This window comes from Pongo pygmaeus, chromosome 8 (assembly GCF_028885625.2).
Source record: "Pongo pygmaeus isolate AG05252 chromosome 8, NHGRI_mPonPyg2-v2.0_pri, whole genome shotgun sequence".
NCBI lineage: Eukaryota > Metazoa > Chordata > Mammalia > Primates > Hominidae > Pongo > Pongo pygmaeus.
The window spans coordinates 69,225,657-69,246,585 of record NC_072381.2 but is presented as its reverse complement, the minus strand read 5'-3'; the positions used below and the strand labels follow the sequence as shown (position 1 = coordinate 69,246,585).

Here is a 20,929-nt window from a genome sequence, read left to right as displayed (position 1 = left end):
AATCTGCCTGCCTCAGCCTCCCAAAGTGCCGAGATTACAGGTGTGAGCCACCACATCCAGCCAACATAATGTTTTCAAGGTTCATCCATGTTATAAGCAGGGTATCAGAAATTCATTTCCTTTTTTAAGGCTGAATAATATTCTATTATCTATATATACCACATGTTTATCCATTCATTTGTTGATGGACATTTGAGTTGCTTCTAACCTTGGACTATAGTGAATAAATGCTGTTATGAACATTGGTGTGCAAGTATCTGACTCCTTGCTTTAAATTATTTTGGGTATGTACCTAGAAATAGAATTGCTGGATCACATGGTAACCCTAAACTTTTTGAGGAGCTGGCAGACTATATTCCACATCAGTGACACCACTTTATATTCCCATCCCTCATTGCCTTTCAAACTACTGCTTTTAGGGGGAAAAAAAAAAATCTAATAACCTCCCAGCACTTTGGGAAGCCAAGGCGGGAGGATCGTTTGGGGATAGAAGTTCAAGACCAGTCTGGGAAACATAGCGAGATCCTATCTTTACAAAAAAATTAAAATAAATAATGAGCAAGGTGTGGTGGCACATGCTTATAGTTTCAGCTACTTAGATGCTGAGGCAAGAGGACTGCTTGAGCCCAGGAGTTCGAGGTTGCTATGCCCACACCACTACACTCCAGCCTTGGCAACAGAATGAGACCTCATCTCTTAAAAAAACAACAGAACACCACCACAAACCTTTAATTCCAGGAATGGCCATGAAAGTCTACCAATTAAGTACTGGTTAAATAATAGGTTATTTCCAATTTTTCTCTATTATAAACAATATTGTAACAAAATGCTATATCTTTGCACACTTGTGGGAATATCTCTGTATGATAAATTCCTAGATGTGGAATTGCTAAATGACTTTTACATTTTGATAAATGTCAAATTTCCCTCCAAAACAGTTGCAATGATTTACACCTACCCATTTCATAAAACCCTTGCCAGTTTCAATCCTTTTATTCTTTGTCAATCTTAGCAAGGCAAAAATATTTTAACGGTTTAAATTTTTTAAGTTTTTATTTGCACTTCTTGTTATATCATAACGTATCTCGGCCAGGCGCAGTGGCTCACACCTGTAATCCCAGCACTTTGGGAGGCTGAGGCGGGGGGATCTCTTGAGGTCGGGAGTTCGAGACCAGCCTGACCAACATGGTGAAACCTCGCCTCTACTAAAAATACAAAATTAGCCAGGTATGACGGTGCACACCTGTAACCCCAGCTACTTAGGAGGCTGAGGCAGAAGAATCGCTTGAACCAGGAGGCAGAGGTTGCAGTGAGCCGAGATCACGCCATTGCACTCGAGTCTGGGCAACAAGAGCAAAACTCCGCCTCAAAAAAAAAAAAAAAAAAAAAGAATCTCAATGAAGGGTTTGGGGCTTAGAAGTTAAAGCCAATGTTGATTGTAGGTTTAAAAAAAAAAAAAACTGTCAACCTGTCATCTTAATTGTAGTTCTGTTGTAGTCACTACAGAGGAAAATGAATTCTACTGATGCATGGGAAGTTATTTAATTTAATTTGACTTTCATGCAAAATCCCCTCCAAAATATAGTAACACTCCCTTTTTTTTGAGATGGAGTCTGGTTCTGTCACTCAGGCTACAGTGCAGTGATGCTATCTCGACTCACTGCAACTTCTACCTCCCGGGCTCAAGCAATCCTCCCACCTCAGCCTCCGGAGTAACTGGAACTACAGGCATGCACCACCACGCCCGGCTAATTTTTGTATTTTTTGTAGAGATGAGGTTTCACCATGTTGCCCAGGCTGGTCTCAAACTCCTGAGCTCAAGCAATCTACCTGCCTTGACCTCCCAAAGTGCTGGAATTACAGGTGTGAGCCATCACACCTGGCCGAAAATACATTAAGACTTTCCTTAGTTTAAGAACTATCTTCAAGTTACTCATCTGGATCCCATCCTTAACAAACAATTACTGCTAATCTGTCTTCAGTGACATTATTATAGACATATAGGTTATCTAAAAACTCAGCTCTGAATTTACATTGTAACATTACTAAAAATTCAGTGGAGACCATTATACTGTAATGTATGTTAACTGTCCATTCTTCTAGGACCTGGAAGTCTTACATCTGTGTTAGATTAAATCATAAGAAATCCAGAGGTTTTTCTTTCTAGTACCCAGTGCTTTAACTGAGTTGGGTTTTTTTTTTAAATGTTATAGCATTTAATAGGAAAAATCATTTGAAGATCATTTATCTTTTGTACAACTGTAACTGAAAATATCAACTAATTATACAGTGTTTTTCCCCATAAAACACAATTTAGTGCCAGAAGAAAAAAGAACTATTTCTTCAGATAACTTTATATGTGTCCTTTTTTTTCCATTAAAAATTAAATAGCCCAAAGTATCTTCCTTTTGGCCTTAATGACAGGACCTGAGGCCAAAGCTGTGCGTTCAATTAGAGTAACGTTTCTACGCTTTTTTCCCTTCTACTGAGTTTCTGCTGTTAAAAAAAAAAAACTTCATGATTTTATAAAATATCACTAGAATGCACAGAGTAAGGAAGCAACATTCTCACACTGCAAAACTACACTTCTAATATGTGAGTAAGGAAGGCTCCAAAGAAAAATGTCAGTAATATAATTTGAACATGATCACTACCTTCTTCTTCTAACCCAACACACACATAAGAATATTCTATGATTAGCTAATCTAAAACCACTATATATATATATATTTTTTTTTACAAAGGCAAGAGATAAGTCACACCCCAAAGTGCCAGTTACAGAGGACAAAATTTCCAATAATTCTTCTCTAGGTGCTTGATGGTTAACAAAGGCTAATAATCTAGACTGGGAATTTATCCAGTCCCTTTGCTTCATAGTGGGATAATTATGCAATAATACTATACATCCACTCATTTCAGTTATCTCAGTCTGAGTACCACAGTTCAACCCATTAGAGGGCAGTGTTGTTAAAAGTTATGCCATTGGAAAAAAAAAAAAAAAACCTGAATCACTCAAAACTTTTTGTATTTGTTTATATATATTATACTTTAACACTAATTTGCTCCTTAGTAACAAGGGTAAACAAAATCTTAAGCCTAAATATCATATTTATGATATATTTAAGGCCAGACATGGTAGCTCATGCCTGTAATTCCAGCACTTTGGGAGGCCAAGGTGAGACGATCACTTGAGCCCAGGAGTTCAAGACCAGCCTGGGCACCAAAGCAAAACCGCATCTCTATAAAAATACGAAAATTAGCTGGGCATGGTGGTGTGCACCCGTAGCCCCAGTTACTCAGGAGGCTGAGGTGGGAGGATTGCTTGAGCCTGGGAGGTGGAGGCTGTCGTGAGCCATGATTGAACCACTGCACTCCAGCCTGGGTGACAGAGTGAGACCCTGTCTCCGAAAGAAAATAAAGTAAAATAAAATAAATAAATACACACACACGCATATATAAATATCATGTTACATTTATATCATAAATACCATATTGTAGGAAATCATCACTTCAGAGTAAAAAAATGAAAATCACTTCCCCACCAGAATCAAAAAAGTTTTTCTACCACTCTAAACAGATTATTGCATAGGTCATTATTTATATTACTTTAACTAGACTTTATGAGTTCACTTAACCATCTTTTCAGAGCACAAAACTGAATGTTTACATTTCAAAAACTTCAAATTCCATTTCTCTGATCTAGCCAAAATTCTTAGCTTTTTCATTTACAAGCTGTAGTAAATTCTTAGGGTTTTTATTTGCTTTTTAATAGTGGAAAAGACAGAGATGACTTGCCAAAAGTTAACAGATGGTCAGTAACATAAGTAAAGCCTTTTTTGGCTGGATACAATGGCTCACACCTGTAATACCAACACTCTGGGAGGCTGATGTGGGAGGATCACTTGGGCCCAGGGGTTTGAGACCAGCCTAGGCAATACAGTGAAACCCTGTCTCTACAAAAAAAAAAATTAAAAATTATCCAAGGATGGTGGTGTGCACCTGTATTCCCAGCTACTCGGGAGACTGAGGTGGGAAGATCACTTCTGCCCAGGAGTTGGAGGGAGCAGTGAGCTATGATCATGCCACTGGACTTAGGCCTAGATGACAGAGCAAGACCCTGCCTCTTAAAAAAAAAAAAAAAAAAAAAAAGCCTTTTTTGTTTTATGGGTTTGTTTGTTTTTTGAGTCTCGCTCTGTTGCCCAGGCTGGGGTGCAGTGGTGCAATCTCAGCTCACTGCAAGCTCCGCCACCTGGGTTCATGCCGTTCTTCTGCCTCAGCCTCCCCAGTAGTTGGGACCACAGGCACCAGCCACCACACCCAGCTAATTTTTTTGTATTTTTAGTAGAGACGGGGTTTCACCATGTTAGCCAGAATGGTCTCGATCTCCTGACCTCGTGATCTGCCCACCTGGGCCTCCCAAAGTGCTGGGATTACAGGCGTGAGCCACCGCGCCCAGCCTGTTTTATGTTTTTTAAATAGTAAAGGAGTTCCAAAAATATTTTGTCAAAAAAATTCTATTTGCTAAAATGCTGGAACAAATTATTACTTCCACTGAAGGTGATGTCATCGCTTAGACAGTTCTCTAAATACAGATATTTGAAATTCTTTTCTAAATCATTCAAAATACAGATGTTCCCAGGCTACAAGGGATTAAATTAACTGACATCAGAACACAAATTTTCTTCCATTTGGCAACTGAGATGCCCTTTTTCCTTTTTTTTCTTTGAGACAGAGTTTTTGCTCTATCACCCAGGCTGGAGTGCAGTGGTGGAATCTCAGCTCACCTCACTGCAATCTCTGCTTCCCAGGCTCAAGTGATCTACCCACCTAAGCCTCCTGGGTAGCTGGGACTACAGATGTGCACCACCACTCTCAGCTAATTTTTTTCTTAATTTTTTGTAAATAGAGACGAGGTCTAGCTACACTACCCAGGCTGGTCTCAAGCTCCTGGGCTCAAACCATCCTCTCACCTCAGCCTCCCAAAGTGCTGATATTACAGGCATGAGCCACCATGCCTGGCCTTCTAATGCCAGTAGCTAAATACCTTCTGCTATCACTTATAATATGTAAGTATGGTTGTACCTTTCTCAAAAATCCAATAAAACTGCTTAAGAGCCACAAAATTAGAATATTTAAAAAATAGGTTTGAAATGTTTAGAAAATTTTTTTTTTTTTTTAAGTGTATAGATCACTTTCCTACAGTGATTTACTTTGATTTATTGGCAACAGTCCACTGACTGTGGGCTGGATATTTCTTCAAAAGGGCCATTGTATACATAGAAAATTTCCAAGAAACACTGAATTCATGAAATTTTTTTTTTTTTTTTTTGAGATGGAGTCTCTCTCTGTCGCCAGGCTGGAGTGCAGTGGCACAATCTCGGCTCACTGCAATCTCTGCCTCCCGGCTTCAAGCCATTCTCCTGCCTCAGCCTCCCGAGTAGCTGGGATTACAGGCGCACCACCACACCCAGCTAATTTTTGTATTTTTAGTAGAGATGGGGTTTTACCATGTTTGCCAGGATGGTCTTGATCTCCTGACCTTGTGATCCACCCACCTTGGCCTCCCAAAGTGCTGGGATTACAGGCGTGAGCCACCGCTCCTGGCCGTAATTTTGTTTTATATGCTTCCTAGAAGCATGCAAATCTAGAGAATTTAGCTATTTACAAACTTTATGAAAAAAATGTGTAAAACCATGCAATAATCTGATAAAATCTGTAAGTTTAATTTTTTTTTTAAAGAAAGGTTTTTTTGTAGATATGAATTAGGTTCTGTAATAGAATGGAAAATTAGCTTAACGTAAAAATCGGGTTAATTGCAATGTTCAGAAGCACTGTAAATCATATCTCAAAACATGTCTATGGAAATTAGTTTCTGCAAATCCTTACTATCTATTAGTGTTCCTTAAGGATAATTGCTCCTGTGATTAAAATGAAAATCATATTATGGCAAATTTAAATTTTCTTCATGTCTTCTAATGGGGTTCAGGACACTCTACCCCAAAATATGGCACTGTAGCATTTGAGCAGAAGCAGGTCTCTCTGACCTTCTCCCACTCTTTTCCCCTTAAGCAGGCCATAAAAGAATTCTCTGGGCCGGGCACGGTGGCTCACGCTTGTAATCCCAGCACTTTGGGAGGCCGAGGTGGGCGGATCACGAGGTCAGGAGATTGAGACCATCCTGGCTAACACGGTGAAACCCATCTCTACTAAAAATACAAAAAGTTAGCCGGGCAGCAACGGATGCCCGTAGTCCCAGGTACTCAGGAGGCTGAGGCAGAAGAATGGCGTGAACCCAGGAGGCGGAGCTTGCAGTGAGCTGAGATTGCACCACTGCACTCCAACCTGGGGCGACAGAGCGAGACTCCATCTCAAAAAAAAAAAAAAAAAGAATTCTCTGACCTTCCTCTAAAGTAGTATAAGACTTTCAATCCAGAAGTATCCTCTCTCTACCTGGAAGAAAGGAACATCCTTATCCTGAGACACAGAGATATCAAGAAGTATCTGAACAAACAGGCTTTGCTAAGTTTCCCCCAGTTTATTACCATTAGATCATATCCCCTTTGTTCGTCATACTTCTGTATGACTATCCACTCATCAAACCTAGCATAAAAATATACAGGTTTCTGTGTTTCTTTGGGTTCTCATTTTTTTCTATTTCTTTTCTCTCTTTTTTTTTGAGACAGGATCTTACTCTGTCACCCTGGCTGGAGTGCAGTGGCGTGCTCATGGCTCACTGTAGCCTCAACCTCCTCAGGCTCAGGTGATCCTCCCACCTCAGTCTCCCAAGTAACTGGGTCTACAGGTACATGCCACCACGCCTGGCTAATTTTTTTGTATTTTTTGTAGAGATGGGGTTTTACCATGTTGCTCAGGCTGGGGTCTTCATTTCTAAAGGCTTCTTGTCATGTAAATTTTGTATTAAATAAATTTGTATGCTTTTCTCTTGTTAATCTGTCTTTTGGTATAGAGGTCTCAGCTATGAAGCTAGTGATAGGCAAGAAAAAAACTTTTTCTCTCTTACTGGGGCAAAAGGGCAGGTGGTGTTATACAGCAGAGACAAGAAACCAAGACATGTATAGTAACGTTTAATATATAAAAGGCATATGGTTCTGCCCAAAAAAGAAAAAGGAAATGCTGAATCAATGCATTCGGTCCAGCCTAATCTTTTTGTCTTTTTGAAGACAGCAGTAATCTTCAAAATTTCTCTGAGTACCTCCTAAAATGCTTGTTAAAATCTATGTTTGCCTTTGCATAATTTTTTTAGTTGACAACTAAAATTTTTCATAATTTAGTTTCAAATGATTGAATTGTCATATTGAAAACGTTGGTAATTTCTAAACAATGATTACTTTAAATGTATCCACTGGAATCTAAATACCATAATGATTTGATATCCACCATCATCCACTTAAAATATGTGAACAAAATATTTTTTAATACTTGGACATTTTACACTTTTTTCTTGATGTTACATTTTCATTCCATTCTTATCACAGAACAGTAATTCTCAACAGGGGTGGAGTCACTAGAGGTAGTGGTGGGGATTTTACCTATCAGGGGACATTTGACAATGTCTGAAGGCATTTTTGATTGTCACAACTTAAGGAAGGGTGCTACTGGCATCCAGTGAACCACAGATGCTATTAAACATCCTACAAAGCTGAAGATAGCCCCCAACAACAAGAATTATCTGACTCAAAATGTCAATAGTGCTATTGACAAGGTTAAGAAACCTTGTCCTACAGTGACACATTTTTATGCCTGAAAATCTTTTATTTATCACATTATACTTATCTATATTAAAAATATTTATACAATTAAAATATGAATTTCCTAAAACAAAAAGCCTGTGTTAAAGACCTATAAAAAGGCTGTGTTAAAGATAGTATCTTCTGAATTTTTACTATAATTATTACTCACATTTGTTAATCTAAATAACATGACTAAATAATCGTTACCAGGTATAAACAAGCGAAAATGTATTAAGATGTTCCTAATGAGATGGACGGGGCTTATATTTGTTATATTTCATTAGTTATTGTGTCTGTGGATAAATATTCTACTTGTTAGAATAAAAATTCAGCACAAAGATATTTCTATTTTCATGAGAGCCGAGAAACCTTCACAAGTAGATGGAAAAGGAGTTCTGTTGTAATACTGTCACCCAATTCTGTGAGCTCTAAGTTATACAGTGAGCTCTTTTTAAAAAATTATTTTAGTGATCAATCAACTAATAACCTAATAAGATTATCTTTAAACATTGTTAAAAGCAAGGAACTTGCAAAGGCTTTGTTATAAAGGCACTTACTTATGCAATACCTGCAGCTACTGGGTGACCCTGAGATTTTTAAACCCCTGCTTTACTGCAGAGTCCAAAAGAGGCCTTGTTTAATGAAGGGAATTTGGGAAATTCTCTTAGTTCAATATGAGAATACATTTCACTTATCAAAGTTTGGGGAGCCTCAACAGACATTATGCAAGTTACTTTGGAAAACCCCTATTAACTGCCCCATAACCATGTTTATTAGTCCATCATGAAAACTCCAGCACAGATATTATCAAATATCTATGCCTAACCACCTAGGTCTTAGAAACTATATCATGAGTTTTCAGAAAATTAGATTCACAAGAAAGAAATGGTCCAAATATGACTAAAGTTCTCTCCATTACTCCCTTACCTCTTAGATACTCTGTACTGTGCTGTGGTCAATTTTCCAGTCTCAGGGTCATGTACTGTAGCTCGGCTCAGCTACAAAAAAAGAGAAAGGACAAGGACTTACTCCAGTAGCAGGCAATTTTGGGCTTTTTGTTTGTTTTGTTTTGCCAAGCCACAGGTGATTGGAAGGGTTCAGATTGGTCTGGATGGTGGGTAATGGTCTCAAATCCACAAAAACATTTTGAAAGGTGGCAGTAAGAACAGCCACTTCCAAATCAAGAGAAAATGAGTTGACAGATTTTTGTTGTAGATTTATTGTCCTTTCACTTTTTTTAAAAAAAAAAATCATTTGAAGCTGTATGTAAATGATTTATAGCACTGGGTTTCACAGAAACTTTCTCAGATCTAGAAGTTATTTAAATATTTTGAAAAAAATAGTAGACTCCTTAAATTCATTTTTTAAACCTCTGAGATAAAACTGTTTTTAAATCTCTCTGGCAAAGTAAAAGGCAATTAAGTTTACAATTAATTTTTGGAAGACTGAGCTCAGAAGCGTAACTCTGTTCTTCCTACTGCCAACTGTTGAGTCAGTGAATTTTTTTAAATAAAAAACTCCAACAGGAGGAATACAGATTACTACATAATGACAATGGTATTTTACAAGATGTATGAACAAATGCCAGCATAATCACCATGAAGGAGGATGTGAATCACCGCAGCATTTATGAATATGAGAAAACTGCATAGGTGAAGACTACTACTCCCAGATTCAGGAGGCTGTTGCTTTATTTCCCCCTTTGGCAACAAAAGGGAAAAAGAAAACAAGTATCAGGCCACTTCCTGGATATTTGACATCTGATCTGAAGAAAGATAAAAAGCATATTAATTCCCTAAAAATAACATACCAATTAAAGATTAAAAACAGAACTTCTAGTGAAGGAGAAAGACCTGTGAAACACAAAGCAGTTTATCCATGCGTTATCCTGTTTATATACAGGGTGGTGACTTGAGCTGGTGACTGAAAATGACCTATTTCCCTTAAATGAATAATTCCTGTAAGATGTATAAAACACTCATTAGAGGGCAAAATATGCAGCATACGCATCTCTTACCTTTTGCTAATTCTGTAATGTACCGTCTCCAAGTCTCCTGTTATTGGGTTTGAAATGGTGGCTCGCCTCAGCTGTGAAGCCAACCATCAAAATAGTTGCATTACAAGACAAAAAACTAAATCACATTTACCCAACCAGTCAGAATTCCAGGGTTTTTACAAAGGAGGCTAAAAAGAGAAAATAACTCCATATACTTCCAGTCACCTTGTGCTGAGCCTTGAAAGCCAGTTAGTTTTTTAGGTTCTTGGGTTGTCTTTTTTTTTTTTTTCAATTTTTTGTTTGTTTTGCACAGATGGAGGACATACAAACAAAAGAGACTGGAAATTAAATTTCTTTCAATGGTGAAAGGACATGACAGTGAGAAAAAGAGACATATCTAAAATTTGAAGTCTAATTTACAGTTAAAAGAATGGCCATCTGGGGTGGGGAGAGAAGGGGGAAAAAAAAGAAGAATGCCTATTTGCAATTAATGATCCATTCCAAAACCTTTGACTTTAATTTTTTTTAGTGATGGAACTATTTGCACAGGTTAATGTTTAAAATTCATTTTAAGGTCAATCTTTTGTCCCTTCAAGACATCCACTCATTAACATACACAGTGAAATAATCTTGGACTGAGAACAAAGGCAGAGGAAAAGAGCTCATAAATGTTAAAAACAGTTAAGAAAGAGGTGACCGCCTAGATAATAATTTAAATTTTTTTTTAATGGAAGGATGATTCTGAGGTTGTGAAAGCATAAAATTTTATTGCCATTAAATTTATTGATCAAAAACAATCCAAATTGAGGAATCTCCAGAATATAACTTGATCTCCAAGTTGAAATGAATTAATTACCTTGGATGGCACCAATAATACATATTAATGTTAGACCAGTCTTTTGCATTTATAATGTAATCTTTGACCAAAAAAAAAAAAAAAAAAAAAAACCACCAATTTGGAGAAGCAGAAAAACTCTAAAAGAAATTCTAATTTCATTTTGCAGTATAGATATCCAGATAACTCAAACCTTTGATATAATAAGGGTCAACAAACTATGGCCACAGACCAAATTCAGCCTGCTGCCTGTCACTGGAAATAAAATTTTACTGTAATATAGCCACACTCTTTCATTTACATATTTTCTTTGGCTGCTTTTGCACTATAATGGCAGAACTAAATAGTCATGACAGAGATCATATGGCCTCCAAAGCCTAAAAAATATCTAATATTGACCTTTATGGAAAAAATCTGCCAACTCCTGTGTAGTAAGACAGCAAAGCATGCCTTGAATTTATTTAACAATCTCTTTATGAAAGTGATGGCAGCTTGTATTTTACTATCAAGAAGACCAAATATGTTTTTAAGAACAAGCTGATGGGGGAAAAGGCAAGAGCATAAAGGGTAGTCTTTTCCACATTCTCACTGAAGAGTTTTTATGCTCAACACTAAGCTTATAGATTGGGTTTACGTTAGATTCTTTTTCTTTTTAAGAGAAATTATGTGGGTTAAAGTCAGAAAACTATCACCATTTCAAATTAACGTAATGCTTGTGCCCAATTATATCTTTTTATAATAGTAACAATGTGCCTAAAAAGGGAATAAAAATACTCCCACGGTATTCTTTCAGTAAAAATACACAAGTGAAAAAGCTGGACTTTGAGTAGGCTCTGAGATTAAAAGACTCCAAAATATAGAGAAAAGTTTATCAGGAAGACAGTGAAACACAAATTTGTTAATGGTGAATAAAAATCTCATCAATAATTTTCATAATTCAGTGCTTAAAACCCAGTTGAAGGGTACGTTACTTGTGCTGATAACAAATGGAAAATCTGGCATAAACACAGCATCATTAGTAACTCCACTATGCTGAGGCAAAATAGCTTTAAAAAATCTGTGGCGTTATTAGTATATCAATTATCCTATTTTTTTACAAAGAAAAATTGATACAAAGGTACAGTAAATTGACGAGAAAGAAAGAAAACATTATTTACCCTTGGTTTTGCTAGGTCTTTGACAATTTCAATTTCTGCATCAGAAATAATATCATGGAAGCGAATAATACGAGGCTTGTCCCATTCATCCTCCTGTTTAGCTGGAGCCAGAATAAATTTAGGATTACGGTTTCCATCATGGTAGCGGCAAAAGAGTTTTTTCTGTCTCCGAGGGGTCTAAACATAAAGTTAAGAATATGATGAATATATTAGAGTAATAATACTTTTAATATCTATTCCTATGCAGATAAGAGACAATAATTATGCCTGCATATACAGAGTATCTCTGGAAAAATATACAAAAGAAGCAGTACTCTGCAAATATTTTGCCTCTAACAGGATGTTCAGAATTTTAAATACAGTATTAATGATTATTTTCTGGGTGAGAGAGGCGAGGTCTTAAATAAGGAAAAAGGTAGTGTATCTCTTTTAACCCTTCACTCATCAAAATAAAGTTCAAATGTTTAAATATGAAAAAAATGCCATGTTTATGAAAATATTAAATGAATGCCCGGCATTGCTCTAAATGGCACAAAGTAACTGGAAAGCACCCAGAGACAAAAAGTTTCTAGAAGAAAAAAAAAACTAGGTTTTCCTAAATACCTCACAGTTAAATGCTTGTGGCAAAAAAAAAAGGAATTTTTTAAGGGCGAAATCAAAAATGGATAGCTCTGAAAAAGAAAAAATAAGTTATTAAACAAAGATCCCAGATGCTTTTATTAGGCAGTATAAAAATAGAGCAGTCAACAAATTCCCTTCAATCATCTACGTATTATATTAATAAGTTATTTTGTTGCCTACTTCTCTTAATTAAATAAGTATGTCAGGCCTGGCATGGTGGCTCATGCCTATAACCCCAGCACTTTGGGATGCTGAGGTAGGAGGATCACTTGAGCCCAAGGAGATCAAGACCAGCCTAGGCCACACAGCGAAATCTCATCTCTACAAAAAATTTAAAAAATTAGCCGGACATGAGGGCACTTGCCTGTAGTCCCACATACTTGAGGGGCTGAAATGGGAGGATTGCTTAAGCCCAGGAGGTAGAGGTTGCAGTGAGCCATGATCATGCCACTACACTCCAGCCTGGGTGACAGAGCAAGATGCTGTCTCAAAAAAACAAAACAAAACAAAAACAAGTATGTCACATAAGCAGGAATATGAGTAGTCTGTTTCAATTATTATACTAATAATATACTAAAACAAATAATGATTCATGTTTATTCTCCATGCACTTTACCTAGAGTCAAATCCAAGGCTTTAATTTTTAGTAAGTCTTTTATATAATGATGAGATGAACGTAGCTATTCTGAGAAAAAGAATTTTTTTTGTTTGTTTTTGTTTTTGTTTAGACAAAGTCTTGCTCTGTCACCCAGGCTGGATTGCAATGCCTTGATCTCGGCTCACTGCAGCCTCCGCCTCCTGGGTTCAAGCAATTCTCCTGCCTCAGCCCCCCAAGTAGCTGAGATTACAGGCCCCTGCCACCATGCTTGGCTAACTTTTTGTATTTTTAGTAGAGATGGGGTTTCACCATGTTGGCCAGGCTGGTCTTGAACTCCTGACCTCAGGTGATCCACCCACCTTGGCCTCCCAAAGTGCTGCAATTACAGGCATGAGCCATCGTGCCTGGCAAGAATGTTCTTTTGATCTTAGGCAAAGTTGAGTATGTGTTACATTAACAAACTGGGAAATTAGCACTCTTGTTTTATATCTACAGTTTTATTTTGTTCCTTAAGAGTTATTAAGAGCAATAAAAATTTCTGCTTACTGCAGAAATTTGAACACCAGATATTTGATATTACAAACCTTGTGAATTTTTAGGTTATAATGGTATTGTTATTTTGAATTTGTATCTTTAAAAGATACATACTAAAATATTTAGTAATGAAACAGAAAAGAAAATGTTTAATGAGGGGACGGGCGCAGTGGCACACGCCTGTAATCCCAGCACTTTGGGAGGCCAAAGCAGGCGGATCACGAGGTCAGATCAAGACCATCCTGGCTAACAAGGTGAAACCCCATCTCTACTAAAAATACAAAAAATTAGCTGGGCGTGGTGGCAGGCGCCTGTAGTCCCAGCTACTCAGGAGGCTGAGGCAGGAGAATAGCGTAAACCCGGGAGGCAGAGCTTGCAGTGAGCCAAGATGGCGCCACTGTACTCTAGCCTGGGCAACAGAGCAAGACTCCGTCCAGAAAAAAAAAAAAGAGAAGAAAATATTTAATGAGTCTAACAGTGTCACTATCTTTGTATTTACTCATTAGCTCAAGCATGTCCTCCTAGGACTCCATGAACCTACCTATCGAAAGTGTCACCATAGGTATTGTATAGTTTGCTGTTAGTGGTTAAGCTGTCAACAGTCATCAATATCAAAATGCAAAGCCCAGCTTGAGTTTACCAGTAGTAAAGAAAATGTTAAACACTTTTCAAATGTTTACACTTAAAAGTACTTACTCCAAAAATTCACTAACACCTTCTATGGAAGCCTGCGTTCAACTGAAAACTAATACCACATTAAATTCCTTTTTAAAACGTTCCATAATCAATTAATATTGAGAAAGAATGTATATCATATCACAATGCACATTATCATAAAAAGGTTCTGAGAAGTCTTGAGGCTAAACAAAAACCTATGTTCAACTTTGTTTAACAAATGTTCCCCAGACTTTGTTCTTTTTTGCTTTTGGCCTAATATCTATTAACATCTATAGAACTGGAATTCTGAGTTATAAATACATATACAATAAACAAAGTAATATTTATAGATATATTTTAAAGAAACATTAAAGACAAAATCTGTTAAAAACTTTCTGCATTTTCAGTATTAAATAGACTAAAGCATTTCACTAAGCAATCTTGTCAAGATTAACTAGGAGCAAAACTACAAGGGATTACTGTATAGATGAATCTGTCATATCTCATAAGATGCACAGAGTAGTGTTATTATCTCTAATTAAGGCTGCTGAACAGATGGGTGTGGTGGCTCACGCCTGTAATCCCAGCACTTTGGGAGCCCGAGGCGGGAGGATCACCTGAGGTCAGAAGTTTGAGACCAGCCTGGCCAACATAACAAAACCCCATCTTTACTAAAAATACAAAAAAGTTAGCTGGGCATGGTGGTGAATGCCTGTAGTCCCAGCTACTCGGGAGGCTGAAGCACGAGAATTGCTTGAACCCAGGAGGCGGAGGTTGCAGTGAGCCGAGACTGTGCTACTGCATTCCAGCCTGGGTGATGGGGTGGGTTTCTGTCTCAAAAAAAAAAAAAAAATACTGCTGAAATCTCTCTGGCATTAAATATAAGAAAAACTATCACTTCCTTTAAACTTATTTGATCCTTCACCCTGGAAGGATCAAATGAAAAAGGTAATATTGCCACAAACATATGTAATAGTGTATGATTCACAAGCTTTATTTTAAAGCTATTTTACTAATAATTGGAACATATTAAATGTGGCACCCACAGAGAGATAATGGTATACTGTAATTTTTTTTTAAAAAGCTTTTTAGGCTGGGCACAGCGGCTCACGCCTGTAATCCCACAACTTTGGGAGACCAAGGCAGGTGGATCACAAGGTCAGGAGTTTGAGACCAGCCTGGCCAACATGGTGAAACCCCACCTCTACTCAAAATACAAAAATTAGCCAGGTGTAGTGGCGGGCACCTGTAATCCCACTACTCAGGAGGCTGAGGCAGGTGAATCACTTGAACCCAAGAGGCGGAATTCGCAGTGAGCTGAGATCGTGCCACTGCACTCTAGCCTGGGTGGCAGGGAGAGACTCCGTCTCAAAAAAAAAAAAAAAAAAAAAAAGTTTTTTAGAGACAGGGTCTTATTCTGTAGCCCAGGCTGGAGTGAGTGGTGTAATCATAACTCACTGTACTCCTGAACTCCTGGATTCAAGTGATCCTCCCACCTCAGACTCCTGAGTAGCTAAGACTACAAGTGTACACCAGCATACCCAGCTAATTTTTAAATTCTTTTGTAATGGGGTCTATGTTGCCTAAGCTGACATACTGTAATATTTTATGCAGTCATTCTGATTTTTATCACATAGGCTTAAATATAAAATAACTGATTCTCTCCAGAACTGTGTACAAACACATACACACACACATTCACATACACACAATTGGCTTTTCCACTTTACCATTTTGATACCCTCCCCACGGCACAGCATTTCGTACTTCTGTCTCTCTGGCAGGTAATCCACAGCAACCCCTTTTTTCTTTGGTGTAGTTTTCTGATCAGATTGGTCATCTGAAGCAGACTTATTGACATCTTTTTCTTTAGCCATTATATACTCAAAATATTTTAAGTTACCATTAGCTCTCTGATGTTCAGGATCTATTAGAAGAGAAACAAAGCATGTCCATGGGTAAGTTCACGCTTGTTCAAGCATCAGAATACAGTAATATAAAAATAGGAGACTATAATTTATCTTCCAAACCAGGTTGCTTTTGTGAGTGAAAGGAGGCACTAATAAAAATTATTATACCAAAATAATAGGTATAAGTTACTACTGCCCCCAAGTAAATCAGGACATACAGTCACCTATACAAAAACAGTTCTGGGCCAGGCCTGGTGGCTCACGCCTGTAATCCCAAGCATTTTGGGAGACTGAGGTGGGTGGATCACCTGAGGTCAGAAGTTCGAGACCAGCCTGACCAACATAGTGAAACCTCATCTCTACTAAAAATACAGAATTAGCTGGGGATGGTGGTGGGTGCCTGTAATCCCAGCTATTCAGGAGGCTGAGGCAGGAGAATCACTTGAACCCGGGAGGCAGGGGTTGCAGTGAGCCGAGATCATGCCATTGCACTCCAGCCTGGGCAAAAAGAGTGAAACTCTGTCTCAAAAAAGACAGTTCTGGAGACAGAAACAGCCATTTATTTAAAGGTGGCAACTGGTGCTTTTACTTTGAGAATTTACTAATCAGCTAAAGGAACTAAGTTCAATTTGATGTCAAATGAATTTTAAAATCTTACTCATCCTACTTATTTTAAGAAATGAAAAAGATTTTTCCAAGACTGAAAAACAATCACATGAGGAAGACAGGGGATAAGCAATGCAAAAGCAACCTTTACCACAGATACATTATAAACATAGCCTACTTCTAAGGGCTGAGTGAAGTTCAGTCCCAAATTTCTAAGTAAGAAGGAAAAGGTAAACTAAAGATACAATTTTCGAATAAGCTAGAATCCACTAACTGCCTCAGAATTGCTAGTCATAATTTTGAACTACCTTTTAGTAGAAGAAAAGAAGACTAAGCTGCCCATCTGAGAGGGGAAAAAAAAAATAAAGAACCACACACACATAAAAATAAAAAGGCAGAAGAATATATAGAGATTTCACTTGTGACAATAGCTGTTTAGGATACCTAAGCTTAGATCGTAAAATATTTCTTGTCCTTCAGAAACTGTTCACAATAAATGTTACAATATCCAATATTAACCTAATTTTGTAAAAGCAAAGGAAAAGTGTGTGCAGGGAATAGGCGTATACACTAAAAGGAAACAAATGTGTAGGTGTCTTTGAGTGACTGGCTTATAGATGACTCTTCTGTATCTTTTTCCGTTTTAATAAATTTTCTATAATGAGTACAAAGTATATTTTAAATCAAGAGGAAATACCACTGGAAAATAAAGGAAAAAAGATTACTTGAACCAATATCTTGATTTATTATCAACCAACTAAGAAATACCCCAATTATCCAAAGTTCATTTTCGGCAGATCAATCCTTTTGAGCTGTTTGATTCTAACATGCACATATTTTCCTATTTTGTAAAAATAATTTTTAAAGTTTTAAAGCTTCATTATATACGAAAGGCCACCTAAACTTATTATCATACAAATTCTGGACTCCATCTCCAGAGATTACAATTTAGTAGATCTAGGGTAGAGATCAAGAAGTTTTCATTTCTAACAAGTATCCAAGTAATTCTGATGCATGTGGTGCTTGGGCCACACTTGAAGAAACACTACATCTCTGTTCAAAGTACTACTGATAAAATTCTCCTAAGGTATATTTTTCCAACATTTGAATATGATAAATATATTTTCAGCCCATCTATTTTAAATCACTTTATTTTAAAATATGAAATGCAATAAAACATAACACCCTTCAAAGGAAACTGATTAAAATGGCAACATGGTAAACAAACATTTTTGACTGAGTTAGTTACGTTAGCTTCAATTTTGAAATTCCTGGAGAATATAGAGCAGAGAAACACTGTTGTAGCACTATTAGGTGAGAAAAATCAGCCATCATTTACTTTGAGAAGAAAGAAGAGGATAATGTATATTTAACAAGTAAAGCTCCTGACTTCTAACAAGTAAGAAAATACCGTATATAAATGAGGGAAAGACAGAAAAATAGAGAATATATATCCTTCAATATAACTATAACCTTAAATTAGGCCCAGATAACATACCTAGTTCAAGAAGCTTCTTTGTGAGCAAAAGTGCCTTATCCAGGTCTCCCTGCTGATATACCGCATAGCTCAAATAATCTAGAACAGAGACTTTATCTATGGTAGAAATCTCGCCTTCATCCAGTTGCCTTAGGGCTTGTTCCATCCACAGTTCTGTATGGTAATAATCTGCTTCTGTATAGGCCACTTTGCCCAACTCAAAGCAGTCCTCAGCTGTTAGAAAAGATTTGTGTTTCACTCCTATGAAAAGAAAATACAGAGAACTTTAGGAATCTTAACACTACTGTGTATTTATTTAGGACTACACAGCTTTCAAAATGCTGTCTCACTTCTATTTGAAGTTCACAATAATCCTCTGGATAAGCAAAAATTACCCTAACTTTATAAATAAAGGAACAATCTATAACATAATGTAGATAAACAAGAATCACACAGCTGGTAATAGGGGACACAGAACCTAGAGAACCCAAGACTGAAATTATCAGCCATCATACCAAAATGAAACATCCATTAAGTTGAAATATACTATTTCCTAACAGTAGGAATTACCATATGAGATACATTTTTTTTTTCTTTTGAGACAGAGTCTTGCTCTGTTGCCCAGGCTGGAATGCAATGTCACAATCTCGGCTCACCACAACCTCCGCCTCCTGGGTTCAAGTGATTCTCCTGTCTCAGCCTCCTGAGTAGCTGGGATTACATGCATGTGCCACCATGCCCAGCTAATTTTGTATTTTTAGTAGAGATGGAGTTTCTCTATGTTGATCAGGCTGGTCTCGAACTCCTGATCTCAGGTGATCCACCCACCTTAGCCTCCCAAAGTGCTGGGATTACAGGCATAAGCCACCGCGCCCGGCCACCATATGAGATATATCTATCTCACTCCTAACCAACAATCTGAGCAAGAGATGAAGGTACAGGAGGAGAGGTAAATATGTCAACTGGATTCTTTCTTTTAAACAGCATTAGTACGTCATTTAAATACCATAAATTCACTCATTGAAAGATTACAGTAGTTCTTAGTATACTTACAGAGTAGAGCAACTATCACCAAAATCTAATTTTAGAACACTTTCATCACTCCAAAAAGAAACCCTGTAACCATTAACAGTCACTACCCATTAACTTCCCCACCTTGCCCCAGCCCTAGACAACCACTAATCTACTTTCTGTCTCTACAAATTTGCCTATTCTGGACATAATGCTACTGTGAACATTTGTCTGTAAGTTTCTGTGTTTTCATTTCTTGAGTATATACATATGAGTGGAACTGACTGGTCCTATAGCAACTCTATGCTTAATGTTTTGAGGAACTGCCAAACTGTTTTCCAAAGTGGCTACATCATTTTACATTCCCACCAACAAGGTATGAAATTCCAATTTCTCCACATCCTTGCTAATGCTTGTTATTGTCCTTCTTTTTTATTGTAGACATTCTGGTGAGTATGAAGAGGCATTTCATTGTGGTTTTGATTTGCATTTCCCTGGTGACTAATTATGTTGGGCCTATTATCATGTGCTTATTTCCATTTGTGTATCTTCTTTAGAAAAAATACCTTTTCAAAGCTTTTGCCCATTTAAAAAATTTGGTGGCTAGGCATGGTGGTTTCACACCTGTAATTCCGTGTTTGGGAGGCCAAAGAAGGAGAACTGCTTAAGGCCAGGAGTTTGAGACGAACCTGGACAATGTACTGAGACCCTCATATCTAACAAAAAAAAATTTTAGAAATTAGCCAGACATTGTGTTGCATACCTGTAGTCCTGGTTAGCTGGGAGGCTAAGGCAAGAAGACTGCTTAAGCCCAAGAGTTCAAGGTTACAGTGAGCTATGACTGCACCACTGCTTGCACTCTGTTAGAGTTCTTTATTGAGACAGAGTCTCGCTCTGTCACCCAGGCTGGAGTGCAGTGACACGATCTCAGCTCACTGCAATCTCCGTCTCCCAGGTTCAACAGATTCTCCTGCCTCAGCCTCCCAAGTAGCTGGGATTACAGGCGTGTGCCACCATGCTGGCTAATTTTTTTATTTTTAGTAAAGACGGGGTTTCACCATGTTGGCCAGGCTGGTCTTGAACTCCTGACCTCACGTGATCCACCCGCTTCAGCCTCCCAAACTGCTGGGATTACAGGTGTGAGCCACTGCGGGTGCCTGGCTTAGCTACATGATTTTAAAATATTTTTCCCATTCTATGTGTTGTCTTTTCACTCTCTTGATGGTGCACTTTTGAAACTGTGATGAAGTCCAACTTATTAATCTTTCAGCACTTGTGCTTTTGGTGTTATTATGTCAACTCGCTTCTGCAGTGAAACTTCTATTTTAAGAAAAGGAGGTATTTGATAGTTCACGAGATAAAATATAAATAGAAAACACTTCAGAAAATACTTAGTCTCATTCATCACTGAAGAAATTAAAACCACCACAAATAAAAATATTTTAAAATAATGGCCTAGATTTATTGAGGTCTTACTATCTGCCAAGTATTTGTCACTTATTTAATCCTCAAAGCCATCTTATTACAGATGAGGAACTAAAATAGAGGTTAACTAATATGCCCAAGGTCACATGTTTAAAAGTAAGAAATGGAATCTGTTCCATACACCTCCAGAAGTTTGTGCTCCTGATGTTGTAACATTAAATGGCAAAACCTAATAGTGGGAGGAAACAGCAATGTAAACTGGTAACTTTGCTTTTAAGAAATTCAGCAATATGAGAAAAGAAGAATTTAAACTCTATGACTTAATACTACTATTTTTCAGTTATTTCATTG

At 37.5% G+C, this 20,929-nt stretch overlaps 1 protein-coding gene across 2 annotated transcripts in view; it reads right to left on the bottom strand.

Moving 5' to 3' along the window:
* P4HA1 (prolyl 4-hydroxylase subunit alpha 1) overlaps positions 1-20,929 on the bottom strand; it is an 89,453-nt gene that overhangs the window by 27,136 nt on the left and 41,388 nt on the right. Inside the window, exons 6-9 of one of the 2 annotated variants that reach the window (XM_054503815.2) lie at positions 18,164-18,403; positions 15,880-16,076; positions 11,740-11,916; positions 9,769-9,839 (exon numbers count right to left, since the gene is read on the bottom strand). In XM_054503815.2, the coding sequence (XP_054359790.1) occupies positions 9,769-9,839; positions 11,740-11,916; positions 15,880-16,076; positions 18,164-18,403 (685 nt within the window). Of the gene's footprint in view, positions 1-8,678; positions 8,750-9,768; positions 9,840-11,739; positions 11,917-15,879; positions 16,077-18,163; positions 18,404-20,929 lie in introns of both variants that reach the window. The other variant, XM_054503814.2, reaches the window with a different exon arrangement.